Here is a 15,416-nt window from a genome sequence, read left to right as displayed (position 1 = left end):
TGGGCAGAATAAAAACATTTCAATATATTCAGAATTACAGTAGTGTAATAGTCATATCCTGGGCAAAGAAACCCTGGCCTAGGCATTTTTTAGACCAAGGGCTCTAGTTTCCCATCTAAGGAGAAATTCATTCTTTCCCAAGAGAATCAGGCACTTGGATACAGATCTCACATCACAATATCAATCACTCTCAGCTTATTAAGGAGTTGTACTGCATCTCCTTATTCCAGCTGGAAAAGGCAACTGACGTTCAATAACTGTGAGAACATCTGCTTGTGAGGTAGCTGAGTAGAGCTGGGTGGTAAATGGTTTTCCTGTCCCATGACTATTTTCAAGAATTCAAAATTTTTTCCCATCCTAAATCAGGATGGAAGTCACCAAGTTTTCTAGTTTGCATCAATCCAAATGTTCCATGGTGATACTGACTTCTTTTTAACCGTTGTCAGTCACAATTAGCTTAAATTTCAAAACAAAAAGCTATTTCAAATGACAAAACCAGATTCCGTCATTTCTAAAATACCAAATTTTCCCAAAAGTTTTTTGAGTCAGGAGAGTCATCAGAACTGATCCTATTTTGGAAACGGTTTCAGTTTTAATCAATCAGCATTTTCTTTTATGAAAAAGCATTTTACTGAAAAATTCCCAACCAGCTCTATAGCAGAGTTGAATGAAAGTGGCTTCCAAACATCACTTTTCTCTGTGGATGTAGGGAAGGCGGTGGATGTGATATACCTTGACTTTAGCAAAGCTTTTGATACTATCTCTCACAGTATTCTTATCAGCAAGTTAAAGAAGTATGGGCTGGATGAATGGACTATAAAATGGATAGAGAACTGGCTAGAACATAGGGCTCAGCGAGTAGTGATCAATGGCTCCATGTCTAGCTGGCAACCGGTCACAAGCGGAGTTCCCCAGGGGTCGGTCCTGGGGCCGGTTTTGTTCAACATCTTCATTAATGATCTGGAAGATGGGGTAGATTGCACCCTCAGCAAGTTTGCGGATGACACTAAGCTGGGGGGAGTGATAGATCCCTGGAAGGTAGGGATAGGATACAGAGTGACCTAAACAAACTGGAGGATTGGGCCAAAAGAAATCTAATGAGGTTCAACAAGGACAAGTGCAGAGTCCTCCACTTAGGAAGGAAGAATCCCATGCACAGCTATAGACTGGGGACCGACGAGCTGGGCAGCAGCTCTGCAGAAAAGGACCTGGGGGTAACAGTGGATAAAAAGCTGGATATGAGTCAGCAGTGTGCCCTGGTTGTCAAGAAGGCTAATAGCATATTGGGCTGCATTAGGAGGGGCATTGCCATCAGGTCACAGCAAGTGATTCAGCTCTATTCAGCATTGGTGAGGCCGCATTTAGAATATTGTGTCCAGTTTTGGGCCCCCCACTACAAAAAGGATGTGGACAAGTTGGAGAGAGTACAGCGGAGGGCAACCAAAATGATTAGGGGGCTGGAGCACAGGACTTATGAGGAGAGGCTAAGGGAACTGGGCTTGAAGAGAAGAATGAGGGGGGGATTTGATAGCGGCCTTTAACTACCTGAAAGGGGGTTCCAGGGAGGATGGGGCGAGGCTGTTCTCGGTGGTGGCAGATGACAGAACAAGGAGCAACAGTCTCAAGTTGCAGAGGGGGAGGTCTAGGTTGGACATTAGGAAAAAGTTTTTCACTAGGAGGGTGGTGAAGCACTGGAATGGATTACCTAGAGAGGTGGTGGAATCTCCATCTTTAGAGGTTTTTAAGCTGAGGCTTGACAAACCCCTGGCTGGGATGATATAGCTGAAGTTAGTCCTGCTTTGAGCAGGGGGTTGGACTAGATGACCTCCTGAGGTCCTTTCCAACTCTAATATTCTATGATTCTATGATTCTAAGCTGACACTAGTTTTAAATGAGACTATAATTTGAAACACTCTTTCAGTGATATTATTTCATCAGCCAAAGTCTGTATTTGTTTCCTTGAGTTTCTCTCTGCAATTTTAAATAAATTTATACTTCTAAAATCTATTTACAAACACAGTCATTTGGGGGAGGAGGGGAATTAGCAGTTCTGACAATTATTTCTATTATATTGAAGTAAACATTTGTAGTTATAATTACTATTTCTACTTTACATTTCAATTTACAGATTCATAATTTTTCTATTAGAATGAAATAGTACTTTGTATTAAAAAAAGCATTTATCTTATTGTAATATTCACCTTACAGTAATATATTTATGTTCATTGAATATATGACGGTGGGATGATATCAGTACTATACTAAAAATGTTTCTTTTTAAATTTAATACATTATTTTATGTATTATAATAAAACGGGCAATGGAATAAGCAGTACCTTACCATAATTAAACCTTAAAAGAATAGCTGCTACAGTAAGCCAAAGGAGCAAATAAATACTATCTCCTAATTATCACATATAAGGAGACTGGACCTGAGACTTTTCTTGTTCTTTCATCTTTCCAAGATACGCGTCAGTAGAGTCAGAAGGCAGATATTTCTCTAATGGACTCTGGCTCAGGCCCTAGGTTTTATACCCTTAAAGCATAAATTAAGACCTTTCACACCCTTACAGCATAAATTCAGACATTTTTCTTAAACAGGAATTTTTATGAGTACTTTCCATCCACTGTTAAATACCCACAAAATAAATTCTTACTTCAGCATGCCAATTTTTAGTGCTACCACACAATGCCATCTGCTGGTTCTCATGAGAAATAAAGTTTGATAGTCTCAGCCCACAGACAGTATGTTAGTGGTACATGTTAAAGCTTCCTGCTGCAAGCTCATGATTGTTATATATAACCAGTCTCATGATAGCTGGAGTTCTGTTTGAAACCCCACTTCAAGTCAACTAACTACATGAGAATATCTCAGTTTTTATTTAAAAAATGTCTAGCACTCAAGCTAAAGGAGAAAAGCTTGTAAGTAGGACCTGAGACCACCCTAAAGGTGCAAAAACCAGAAGGCAAACAGAGACCACAAAAATTCTTTAAAACATCATGATTCTTTTGAGCCTGACTCCCTATTTTTGAATACTTGAGGTTGGCAATACTGTATATTGTTAGTTCTTGTCTTGTGAATAAATGATTATTGCTCACAGAATATTCACTTCTCTACATTGGGTTAAAGCCAATAAATTTTTATGTCTTCCTTTGAAAAAAAGGCACCCCTGAATCTGATTGTGATCAAAAGTAAACTGAAGATGGCCACTTTTCATTCTCTACTCTGGAACTATAAAGGACAGTTTTACCCCACTGGCTCAGAGCATACTTTTATATACAGTCCAATAAGGGTTCAATTCCCTTGGGGATGGCCTTCACCATCCTATGCACCATTTTAAATCCCACTTACGCCATTCACATGGGCCATACAAAGGTGAATTTTACTCTGAGGAAAGAGGAAAAAGAGAGGGGGGAGGGAAAAATAAATGGCAAATCAGAAATTCACTGCTTAAAATGAGGTTACAATCTGCAAATGGCACAGTGGGGGTTCCATGTTTATTGTCTCATCATGATTTCCTTATCAAAAGTGATTAGGTTACAGAACAAAACAAAAATTTTAGGCTGTCATGATCAGCACTTTAAATTTGATTATGATCCAAGATCACTCCCCACAGACTGAAAACCCCTGGATTAGGAACATAGGAGACATAAATGGAAGGGACCACTTAGAATATTACTGGCAACCCCATTTATAAATTTATGAAGCTCCATCTTAAAATGAGTTATGTTTTTGGTCCCCCCTAATCCTATAGGAAGGCTGTTCCAGAACCTCACTCCTCTGATGTTTAGAAACTGTATTCTAACTTCCAGCCTCAATTTATTCATGCCCAGCTCATACGTATTTGTTCATGTGCCAACATTGTCCTTTAGCTTGGATAACTCTTCTCTGTCCCTGGTGTTTAGTAGAAATTCGCACCAAGAGGAACAGACTCCAGCTCACTACTTCTTAGCTGTGTTGGCTTTGCAGTATTCAAAGAAGTAAAAATCAGGAAAAACTTCAGACTGCATACACAAAATTAACAGATTTGTTGATTAAAAGAGTGCTATTTTAGTAACTTTTTAGAATACAGCCTCACTCTAAATAAAAGTCAGCTGGAGCATTATAAACAAATGACACAAGAACATAAGAATGGCCACACTGGGTCAGACTGATAGTCCATTTAGCTCAGTAGCCTGTCTTCTGACAGCGGCCAATGCCAGGTGCTTCAGAGGGAGTGAACAGAACAGGGCAATTACTGAGTTTCTAGCTTCTAGCAGTCAAAGATTTAGGGACCTCCAAAGCATGAAGTTGCATCTCTGACCATCTTGGCTAATTGTCATTGATGGACCTATCCTCCATGGACTTAGTCTCATTCTTTTTTTAACCCACTTATACTTTTGGCCTTCACAACATCCCCTGGCAATGAGTTCCACCGGCTGACTGCACGTTGTGTGAAGAAGTACTTCTTTGTGTTTGTTTTAAACCTGCTACCTATTAGTTTCATCAGGTGACCACTGGTTCATGTGTTACATAAAGGGGCAACTAACACTTCCTTATTCACTTTCTCCACACCATTCATGATTTTATAGACCTCTTTCATATCCCTGTGACAGAATGCACCCCTGTATTCAACTCTACACGCTATTGTAATAATCTTTATACAAAACATGCCTTGTAAGGACATCATCTGAAAACCAATAACTCGCTGGTCAGTAAAATCAAATGGTAGAATGTATGTAGCAACATTGTATGTAAAGTTATAAATTCCCTTGAATGATGGTGGTGGCGCATGTTCAAATCCACATATCCCTGATTAGGCAGAACTAGTCAAGCATGTCTTAAACAAAGAAATATGTGTTTACTTCAATTTACATATAAGGTTTAAACGGGATCCTCAGGCAGCAAGTGGGAGAAGACAGAAGACAAGGAAAATCTGCTTTGCATCCAATAGAGGAGAGAAGAAAGAGCATGGAACTTCTTTAATCACCAGACACCCTGCACCTTCTTTACTGTTTGAATGGATTTTAACTAGGGGTAACCACCATGAATATGCATTTCAAAGGGTAACTGAACCATAACAGTGAGGGGCAAAAACACCCCAAGTTCTCTCTCCCTATTCATTTCTCTCTTTTCACCTCAGATGTCAAGAGAAACCAGCCATTGGACTTCGGGAGCAGATCCTGGTCTGAGAGTTTGATCAGCAATATACTGAAAATATGTGGTAAGGGACTTCACCTTGAACCAAGTCTAGATTGTTAAATTTAGAAAGCATTTTATTTTTATTTTTCTTGTAACTATTTGATTTTCATGCCTCAGTATTTGTACTCACTTAAAATGTCTCTCTTTGTAGTTAAATAAACTTGTTTTGTCCTTTAATCAAAATTAATCCAGTGTTGTGAATTGGATGGGTAACTACATTTAAGGTGGCAAGCTATTGTTTATTAATCTCTTTAGAGGGGCAATGGACCTAGTATATCTGGACTGTCCAGAAGGGGGCTGAACAGAACAAAACACATATTGTGGAGGGAAAATCCAGGACTAGGAGTGTTTGGGGTCATGCTGCAAATAGTAACCAAGGCTGGTGCTTGGCTGCTGGGGTCAGAATTGCTGGACCAGAGCTGTGGCTATGCACAGACACTCAGGGTGTGACCTACATGCTGGCATGCTGTTTGTGAATGACGCAGATTGGAAGCTACAACAAAGCATTCTGAGGCACCCCTAGTTGCAGGGAAGGGATGACACAGCCCCTCACTGGTCTGGATTGCACCCCGAAATGTCGTAATCCCCACTAAATCATCTTTTTTCTAAAATGAACAGTCCCAGTCTTCTTAATCTTTTCTCATAAAGAAGCTGTTCCATTCCCCTAATCGTTTTTGTTGCCTTTCTCTGTACTTTTTTCCAGTTCTAATACATCATTTTGAGATGGGGTGAACAGAACTGCACGCAGTATTCAAGATGTGGGTGCTCTGTGAATTTATATAGTGGCATTATGATATTTTCTGTCTTATTATCTATCCCTTTCCTAATGGTTCCTAACATTCCATTAGCTCTTTTGACTGCTGCTGCATATTGAGCAGATGTTTTCAGAGAATTCTCCACAATGACTCCAAGAGCTCTTTCTTGAGTGGTAACAGCTAATTTAGACCCCATCATTTTGTATGTACAGTTGGGATTATGTTTTTCAAGGTGCACTTTTTTGCTTTTATCAACTCTGAATTTCATCTACCATTTTGTTGCCCAGTCACCCAGTTTGTAACTTTGTAACTCTTCACAGTCAGCTTTAGATTTAACTTTCTTATTTTGTATCATCTGCAAACTCTGCCACCTGAGTATATACCCCTTTTTCCTGATCATTTATGAAAATGTTGAACAGCACTGGTCCCAGTACAGAACTTTTGGGAGCGTCCCTCCTCCATTTACCTCTCTCCACTGTGAAAATTAACCATTTATTCCTATCCTTTGTTTCCTGTCTTTTAACCAGTTACTGATCCATGAGAGAACCTTCCTTCTTATTCCATGACTTGTCTATTTTGCTTAAGAGACTTTCGTGAGGGACCTTGCCAAGGGCTTTCTGGAAGTCCGAGTACGTTACACCCACTGGATCACTCGTCCACATGTTTGCTGACAGCCTCAAAAATTGTCAGAGATTCATGAGATATAATTTCCCTTCACAAAAGCAGTCTTGACTTTTCCCCAACATATCATGGTTATCTATGTGTCTGATAATTCTGTTCTTTACTTACTTTAGTTTGAACCAATTGGCCTGGTACTGAAGTTAGGCTTAGTGGCCTGTAATTGCCAGGATCGCCACTGACTTTTTTTTTTTTAAATTGTGTTACGTTACCTATTCGCCAGTCATCTGGTACAGAGGCTGATTTAAGAGATAGGTTAGGTAGTAGTTCTATAATTTCATATTTGAGTTCTTTCAGAACTCTTGGGTGAATACCATCTGGTCAATGACCAGTTCTAAATAAATTTAAGGGTCATGCACACTTTAATATTACATGCATTTTTGTTTACATTTTACAATCTTGAAGCTCTGCCAAGAATCATTCTCTTTACTTGGTTCAGCAAGTGGAAACATGAAAAACTTACTGTCTCAGTTTTTGTCCAATGAAAGAAAGCTTTACTTGTTTTTATATACTACCGTAAAACCTTCCGGCCCGCAGTAGCCTGAATGCTAGTTAGTCTGATGGGGGGAGAAGGAGAAAGCACACTATTTTTTATTTGTTTTTTACATTATGTAGTGAGCTTACACTGCCACTTCTATTGTACATTTTGTGTTTGCTCTTATGTGTGATGTAAACATTTCAAACAGTCAGCAACATGGAAAGAATATATAGTGAGTCAAACTATTTCATTGAAAGTATATGCCAAATGTGCTTAAATTCAAGTTCTAAATGAAACTAATTGATTTCTCAACCACTTTTGTACAGGTACACTACACAACTAACTAGCTTCTTAATCATTAGAGAAGATACTGAATCTAGGATGAATTTTGGTCTGGCAAATGGTGATATTATTTAGATATTAATGTGAGTTACATTAATAACTCCCTCCACAATGAAAAATGTGGCACCCTGTATTTGCTCCCATTCCTATGTTAATTGATCTTGTATTCCTGAGACACTGAGGTCCTCCCTCATACTGAGTAGCGTCTTATTCCAAAAGTAATCTCATTGACTTCAGTGGGATTACTCATGCTACAAGACACTATTCAGTGCAACTAGGGTACTGCAAACTGGCACTCAGGTTTTCTGTAACCTCCATGGGTGTTTTGTGTGGTACACTATTTTGCACTAATTTCTCCCCATAGACACTGGAGCCTCTTTCTATAAAATGCAGGAAAAATACTGTAGCTCCACAAACATTTTGTTAAAATGCTAGTATTTTGAGTCACCACAACTTTACTTCTCAAATGCAAATGTAATATTGTACGTGCAGTTTGCATGGGTACACTAGGCCTAAGCCTTACTATCAAACACTACAAGGGCTTTAATGAAAAGAGAATGAAGCACTCTGTCCAGCAGGGATTCCATATGCAAGACCTGCCTAGCATGGAGAAATTTTCCTTTAAAAACTGAATTACCACTACCCATACCCATATGTACAAATCCACCGCAGATGAGAAGTGCAGTTGGGATATGAGAGCCCTCTGTTCCTGAGAGAGGACATCACAGTTCCAGTTTTGGGAGTCTCTCATTTCCTCATAGTGGAGCGCACTGCTTGCTGACCTTCAAGGATGAGGGTAAGATGTATCCCCCATTGTTCTCAGTGCACCTGGATATCTATAAGATGCCTCTGTGTTACCTATTTTCTGTATTACTGCATCTGAAGAAGAGAGCTGAAGTCTCTCGAAAGCTTATGTCTGCAAATATTAAATTTGTTAGTCTTTAAAGTGCCACAGAACTCTCGTTGTTTTTGCTGTATACAGACTAACACAGCTACCACTCTGGAACGTTTAACAAGTGTTTGGGTTTTAGAGTGCTGTGATGAGATGGGTGCTAGCCAGTGAATTTTGTCATTATACCATCATAAAAAGTATAATTTGGCCACCCAGTAGGGATTGCCATATTCTTATCAGTATTTCTCAAATAGTGTTCTGCAGAACCCTGGGGTTCCACGGGCTGAGTTGAAGGGTTCTGCGAAAAACCGGAACCACGCCACTGAAATTAAGAGAAATCGCGGGCGGCCGAACAGCTGCTAGCACTGCCGCCAAACAGCTGCTAGCGCCGCCGCCAAACAGCTGCTAGCGCCGCCGCCAAACAGCTGCTAGCGCCGCCGCCAAACAGCCTCCACCGCACTGCCGAAAAGGGGAAAATTTCCCGGACTTTTCGGTGGAGGATATGGTATAGCCGCGCAAGGGTTCCGCAGAGAAATATAATTGAGAAACACTGAGCTAGATAAATTCATGGAAGATAGGTCCATCAGATATTAGCCAGATGGGCAGGGATTGCTGTTTGCCAGAAGCTGAGAATGGGCAACAGGATGGATCACTTGATGATTATCTGTTCTGTTCATTCCCTGAAGCACCTGGCATTGACCACTGTCAGAAGACAGGCTACTGGGCTATATGGACCATTGTTCTGACCCAGTATGGCCAGTCTTATGTTCTTATGGGACCTTGTGGAGCAGGGAGGGCCCATGTTCCCCTGCCTCCAGCCCAGCACTTGGGGCTGGACGATCAATAATCCCTAAGCCAGGAGGCCTAAATTATTAACTGTTTGCTCAGCCCACACCCATGAGGCCTGAGCTATTGACTGTCTATTCACTCATCCCCACACGCAAGAGACCTGAACTATTGCTTGTTTAGTTGCTCATATGCAAGCCAGGACACCTGAGCGACAGATCCAGCATGGGTACTTGGTTCCTAATGCTGCCGGGGGTGCCCCCCACTGTAGTGACAAGTGTGGATACTGCCTACATTTCACTACAGCTTGTAGCTACACGTGGAGTGCCTTTTCTACACACATCACCATCAGTGTGGTTATTGCATCTGTGGCTATGTCTAGTCACTGGATTATAGTGACACCAGGAAGTTCAAATTTAAAATATATACTTCTTAAGATCAGCTAAAATTACCTCACCGTCTCAAAACCTCGATGGGGATGATCAGGAAAGCCAGCTGGTTTACCTCCTTTGAATTCATCAAGTAACAAAAAAGGATCCACATTTTTTAACTGAAATAAATCAAATTTAGAATGTTTAGACAAAGATTTGTATCAACTTCTACTTTATCTGCTACATACAAAACATAAAATTATAAGAAATACTGAAACTCAAAATAGCCTTTGGTTCTTACGATTCCCTTACAACCCTGCATTCGAAATTTGAAATTTAAGTTACACAAGTTCTGGCGAAAATGAAATTCTAGAACAATGGTTCTCAAACCATTCAATGGTTCTGGGGATTGCAAGCTGCCGGCCGGGCAGTGGGGCTGCCAGAAGCCCCGAACAGACGATGGAGCTGTCAGCAGCAGCCCTGACCCCCAGCCGGGCGGCGGGTTCTCAACAGCCCCAACCCCCAGCTGGGCAACAAGGCTGAGATTGCCGGCTGGGAGGCAGGGTTGCCAGCAGCAGACCCAACTCCCGGCCCGCGACCCCTCTCCGGGCACGGGGGTTGCCAGCAGCAGCCCTGACCCCATCCAAGTCAGAAGCTCTGGCCAGGAGGTGGGTTCTCAGAAGACCCGACCCCAGGTAGCCCTGACCCTGGCTGCTGGTTACTGCCACAGTTTGTGACCAGTATTAGTTTCTGCAGCACAAACCGTCACCAGTGAGGCTGTGATTGAGCCAGTAGCCTGGTCAGGTGCGGGGCTGTGAATGACCTCCCCACCAACCCTGTTCCGCCTTCAAAGAAAGGACTCCAAATAGAAGTTTGCCCAGGGTGCCATTTTTCCTATGGCCAGCCCTGGGAGTCCTGGACTGAGACAACAACATTACAACATCAGAAGGCTTGATTTCAAGTATTTTATTATTTAACAGTCAGAGACACAGGCGCATACTTTGTCCTGAAAATAATGACCATTTCTACCGTTAAAACAGCTAAAAGCCCAAAGTATCTGGAATCTTACATAAAACACGTTTTACCAGCATTGTTAGCTCTGGTATTGAAAGAACGCAATGCGTCATTTACTGCGAAGTTTTGTCTGCTGAATTGATGAAACCATGCAGACTGCAGCGACATCTTAAAACTAGACATCCTGAGCATAAAAACCAAAATGTGGATTTTTTAAAACGCAGAGAAGAAGCAACAAAGAAAGCCAGGTTTGATGCACATGGAAGTTTCCAACAGCAAACGTCCTCAGCTGTGGAGGCCTTTTATGCTGTGTCACTATGAATCGCCCGTACCTAAACGCCGCATACAATAGGTGAGGAGTTTATTCTGCCAGAGTGCAAAGATACTGGGTCACTTATGCTTGGCAAGGAGACTGCCAAAAAGCTTAATATTCTTTCCACGTCGAATGATACTGTGAAACGCAGAATAAATATGTGAGATGTCTGAAGATATCAAAAAACAAGTTGTGCACGAAATTAAACATTCTGCTTTCAGCATGTTCAGCCTGCAACTTGATGAAATTACTGATGTTACTAACTGGGCAGAGTGGATAGCGTTCGTATGGCATGTTAATGCTGGGGATGTTAAGGATGAGTTCTGTGAACAACTTGACACAACCACAACCATACAGGCCATTTTCAATAACATGAATGCCTTTTTTGAAAGCAATGGCACTGAGTGGAAAAATCTCTGTGGTATCTGGACTGACAGTGCCCCAGCTCTGATGGGTGCACAGTCTGGTTTTCAGCAGAAGGTAAAGTGCGTGTCACCTAATGTGATTGTTCCTTACTGTGGAATCCATCGTCAAGACCTAGCTGCAAAGACATTGCCAATGCGCCTGAATGCTGTGATGGATGTTGTTACACAAGCAGTCAACTACATTGAAGTGCATGCTCTGAATAGTTGTCTCTTTTGAGAGCTCTGCAATGAAATGGGTGGTGAATACAAAGTTCTGCTTTTCCACACTCAAGTCCACTGGCCTTCTAGAGGACGTGCGTTAAAGCGTGTTTTTATACTTCGTGAAGAGATGGCAGAGTTTTTCCTGCGAAAGGACAAACAAGAGCTGAACAAAAAGTTCAGTGACAAGAAATGGCTTCTCTGCTTGGCATACCTAGTTGATATCTTTGATAGCCTTAATGGCCTCAATCTGTCCCTTCAGGGGAAAATATTCAATATTAATAGACACGAGTAATAAAATCAGAGCTTTCCAGATGAAGTTGGATCTGTGGTGCAGGAAGTTGGACACAGACAGATATGGCATATTTCTGATACTTTCCTCATTCAGCGAGGAGGAGGGAGTCAACACTGATAGTGCTCTCAAGTCAGCTATCATTGAACATATAAGAGCCCTTCATGAAGAGTTCTCGCACTACTTCCCAGTACTACCAGAAGCACTTCAATCCTTGGTGAAGAACCCTTTTAGTGTGACAGCAGAGCAGTTACCTACTGAGGATATTCATGCACAGGAACATTTTATCGACATGATCAATGATGATGAAGTGAAAGCAAAATTCACACAGCTGCCTCCAAACCAGTTCTGTGCTCTGTTGCAAGTGAATACTCACTGGTGTCTGAAATGGCCCTGAGAGTCCTTCTGCCATTTCCCACTACCCATGAATGCAAGAGTGGATTCTCCAGCCTTCTCACAATAAAGACAAAATCTTGAAACGGGCTTGATGTGAAGGATAACATCAGATGTGCCCTTTCTAAAACAAGACCAAGAATAAAACTTCTTCTGTTAAACAAACAGCATCATCCATCTCACTGACTTTTCGCTGCTTCTGTGATTAATTGCTGTCAAGTATTAAAATAAAATTCTACTTAAAAATAACATATGCTCATAACAATAATTTGATAAAAATGAGTTTTAGTCTTAATTTAAAAGCAGTGAGAAAAGGTAAATTCATTTTAAGCAATAGCATTTAAATTTGACATTGAATATAGTGTTAAATATAAAAAATGTTTTTTTAATTTCTAAGGGGGGGGGTCACACTCAGAAGCTTGCTCTGTGAAAGGGGTCACCAATACAAAAAGTTTGAGAACCAGTGTTCTAGAAGCTATATTATTTTTCAGTGCTCATTATCTTTATTTCCTGTATTTATTTTTTTAAGTGTACTAGTCAAAACAAATTCACAGCATTCAGACCCAATAGTGTAAAAATAACTAAAGAACTATTTACAGATTGGTTCATGCCCAATGAGAGACGCAAACTCCTCCCCCAATGTAAAGTTCCTCACTTACTATCCACTCAGGCAAAAGCTTGAGTAAATAAATACACCTTGAAGCACACCTGGAAGGTCAGCAGACTCAGGTTCTGATGGGTGGAGTGAATTCCAGAGCTCTGAACTCTAGGTAACAACATGCCACAAACTCCCTGTGATCTGTCAACTTGAGTGCATCAGTTGCTCTCAATTCCTCTAGTACTAAACAAGGATAAAGAGGCAGGTTCTAAGACAGCAAGCACCCAAACCATACAGAGCTTTATTGGGAACGACCAAAGTCAACACCATGAATTGTACAAAGAAGCAAACCTGAAGCCAGTGCAAGCTATGGAGAGCACAGATATAATATGTTCCTACATGAAGTTTCAATAAGCAAGTCGACACCTGCATTTTGCAACAGCAGTTTCCCCATCATTTTTAGGGGTAGCCTCATCTAGTGTTCATAGCATTAATCCAGTCTCCGAGGCTAAAGACATATAATTGGTAAGGTGTATATGTGAAAGAGAAGGCCAGTCTCCAAGACAATACAATGGCACACTGCCACTCAATTATCTAATACCAGCCACATTCTCCCCCACAGGATGCCTACTTCTCCCACTACACTGGCAAAAGATGGAAAACCTCCAGCTTAAAAAGTAAAGGAGGAAGTATCAACTCTCCTGTTTCCTCTAGAGGCTTTCACAGAATCAACTCCATCATCTCTGGTTGAGCATCACCCACTGCCCCTTATCCCAGCCCCCAAATCACATCACAAGCTAAGTGTCAAGAAAATCCTAACACAGGACTGGGCAGTTACTATTAATTGATGGTGCTGTTTCTTCCTGCTGCTGCTGCTGTCTGAGGCTAATGTATTATAGATGGGTTTTGCTTTTATAATATTCATCAATCACACATTCCAACCAGGAAATTATCACCAATCAGCACCACATCAAATCTTGTTTGGGAGGAGTGGGAAGTATAGAGCATACCTCAGGCCTGCCAATGCTTCTCCGAACACGTGCCCCGACCCCTTCCGTCTGCTCAATGCTGAGTACAGTTTTGATAACTTTCCTCAGAGTTGCCATCCTTCTTTCTGAAAGAAGACAGGGTTTCCAAAACTTCAAAAATCTGCACAGGGAATAGATATGATTTTTAACTGTTGTCACTATTATCTCTTTGGAAAGTAAAAAAATCAAAAGCATCCCCCGCTCACAAATAGAGTAGCTAACAGCCCAAAACATTATCTGCAAACGAAGATGGAAAACTGGCAAAAGACTGTGAGTTTTTTGTTTAAATCTGCAAACAACCCACATGACCCTGGAGCAAACAACCCTGGAGCAAAAACCGAAACAGTAGCTGGCGACTTCCATTGACATAAGCCAATGAGTTCATTTTTTTCCACCAAAGGAAAATTGCACTTCAGACCTTAGGTACCCTGTCAACTCGCACAGCAGAGTAGAATAGCTTGCTACTCCCGAGCTCTGCAGAACTGCAATGCCTGCAAACCAGATTGCTTCTCACTTATTTCCCTCTGCTCTGCACGTCCCAGTAACTAACTCAGCATGATTCAGCACATTCATCCTATCTCCTAGCAAACAAGGCAGGCGAGGCACACATAGGAATGGGGGGGAGAGGGCAGGGCAGGGCAGTGCTATATGCTATAGAGGCTGTGGGGCTTTTATGATACTAATACTTCTGGAGTACTGATACCTCAATGCAGACACACAATCACACAGGTTTATGGCACCTAGAGAGAATCACAAATACCCCACTAGTCACAGGCCTCAATGAACAGAATGACACGATCACAATCACACACACAATGACACGATTACAGTGATCACAGTCACATACACATTGGTGACAAAATCAGAGGCCACAAACACACAATCACACTCAGACTCACAATGACACAGAGACCACACTCACACACAGCGATCTCAGTCACATACACACATGACACAATCACACACAGTGAGATGACACAATCACAGATCGGTAACCACAATCACTTGCAGCTCCACACACACACACACACAGATGACGCACGCGTTGTGCTCTCTTTCCCTTCCACGCACAGTGCGCAGTGTCCCCCCCCCCCCTACAGTGCAAACCCCTCCCACGCCTGCTGCAATGATGGCTCCGCTGGCCCGGCCCCGCCCCGCCCCGCCCCGGTCCCCAGGGACTGAATGGAGGGCGTGCTCCACCTCATCTCCCAGCTCAGGAGAGGGAGGGGAAGTGAACGCAGCCGTCTATTGGCTGCAGCAAGAGGGAGGCAGAGGCAGGGGTGGGGCTTCAGGCTGTCCCTACACCTATGGGAGGTGTAAGTCTTTCCAGCTACGGCCCTGGCCTCAGCATGGTGCCTGCTCCCTCCCGCGCCAGGCGGCGTCACAGCTGGGTCCTGAGCTTAGCCCCCTCACGGACACACCCTCTGAGGATCGGGCGCAGGGGCTGGGACCTCATTTACTGCAGGAAACCCCTGCCCAAGGTGGCAGTGCAGGGCAGCGGCTGTGTCTCCTGTCCCAACTGAGCCTCTCCCTCTGCTTTTCTGAAAGAGAAGAGGGAGAAAATGCAAAACCAGCCAAAGAGCCCCCTCCCCCCAGAAACAAACCACAGGGAAGAGAAACAGACCCTGGCAGTCAAAGCCAAACAAGGTGTGATGAAGGCATGTACCCTGT

At 42.3% G+C, this 15,416-nt stretch overlaps 1 protein-coding gene across 9 annotated transcripts in view; it reads right to left on the bottom strand.

Moving 5' to 3' along the window:
• The window catches only part of PIR (pirin), a 90,602-nt gene extending 75,802 nt beyond the window's left edge, over positions 1 to 14,800 (bottom strand). For 3 of the 9 annotated variants that reach the window (XR_010923272.1, XM_067566146.1, XM_067566153.1), the window contains exons 1-2: positions 13,728 to 13,971; positions 9,571 to 9,663 (exon numbers count right to left, since the gene is read on the bottom strand). Coding sequence is in view for 8 of the 9 variants with exons in the window: in XM_067566146.1 (XP_067422247.1) it covers positions 9,571 to 9,663; positions 13,728 to 13,940 (306 nt within the window). In the remaining variant the exon portion in view is untranslated. Of the gene's footprint in view, positions 1 to 9,570; positions 9,664 to 13,727; positions 13,972 to 14,163; positions 14,381 to 14,448; positions 14,749 to 14,787 lie in introns of those variants that run through there. The other 6 variants (XM_067566148.1, XM_067566150.1, XM_067566149.1 and 3 more) reach the window with 6 other exon arrangements.
• Positions 14,801 to 15,416: the final 616 nt, after the last annotated feature.

The sequence above is a fragment of the Emydura macquarii genome, unplaced genomic scaffold (assembly GCF_026122565.2).
Source record: "Emydura macquarii macquarii isolate MOO-44397 ecotype Brisbane River unplaced genomic scaffold, CSIRO-AGI_Emac_v2 contig_2734, whole genome shotgun sequence".
NCBI classification, from domain to species: Eukaryota; Metazoa; Chordata; order Testudines; family Chelidae; genus Emydura; species Emydura macquarii.
Note: the sequence above shows the minus strand (reverse complement) of the source record. Positions and strands in the feature narration are given on the sequence as shown.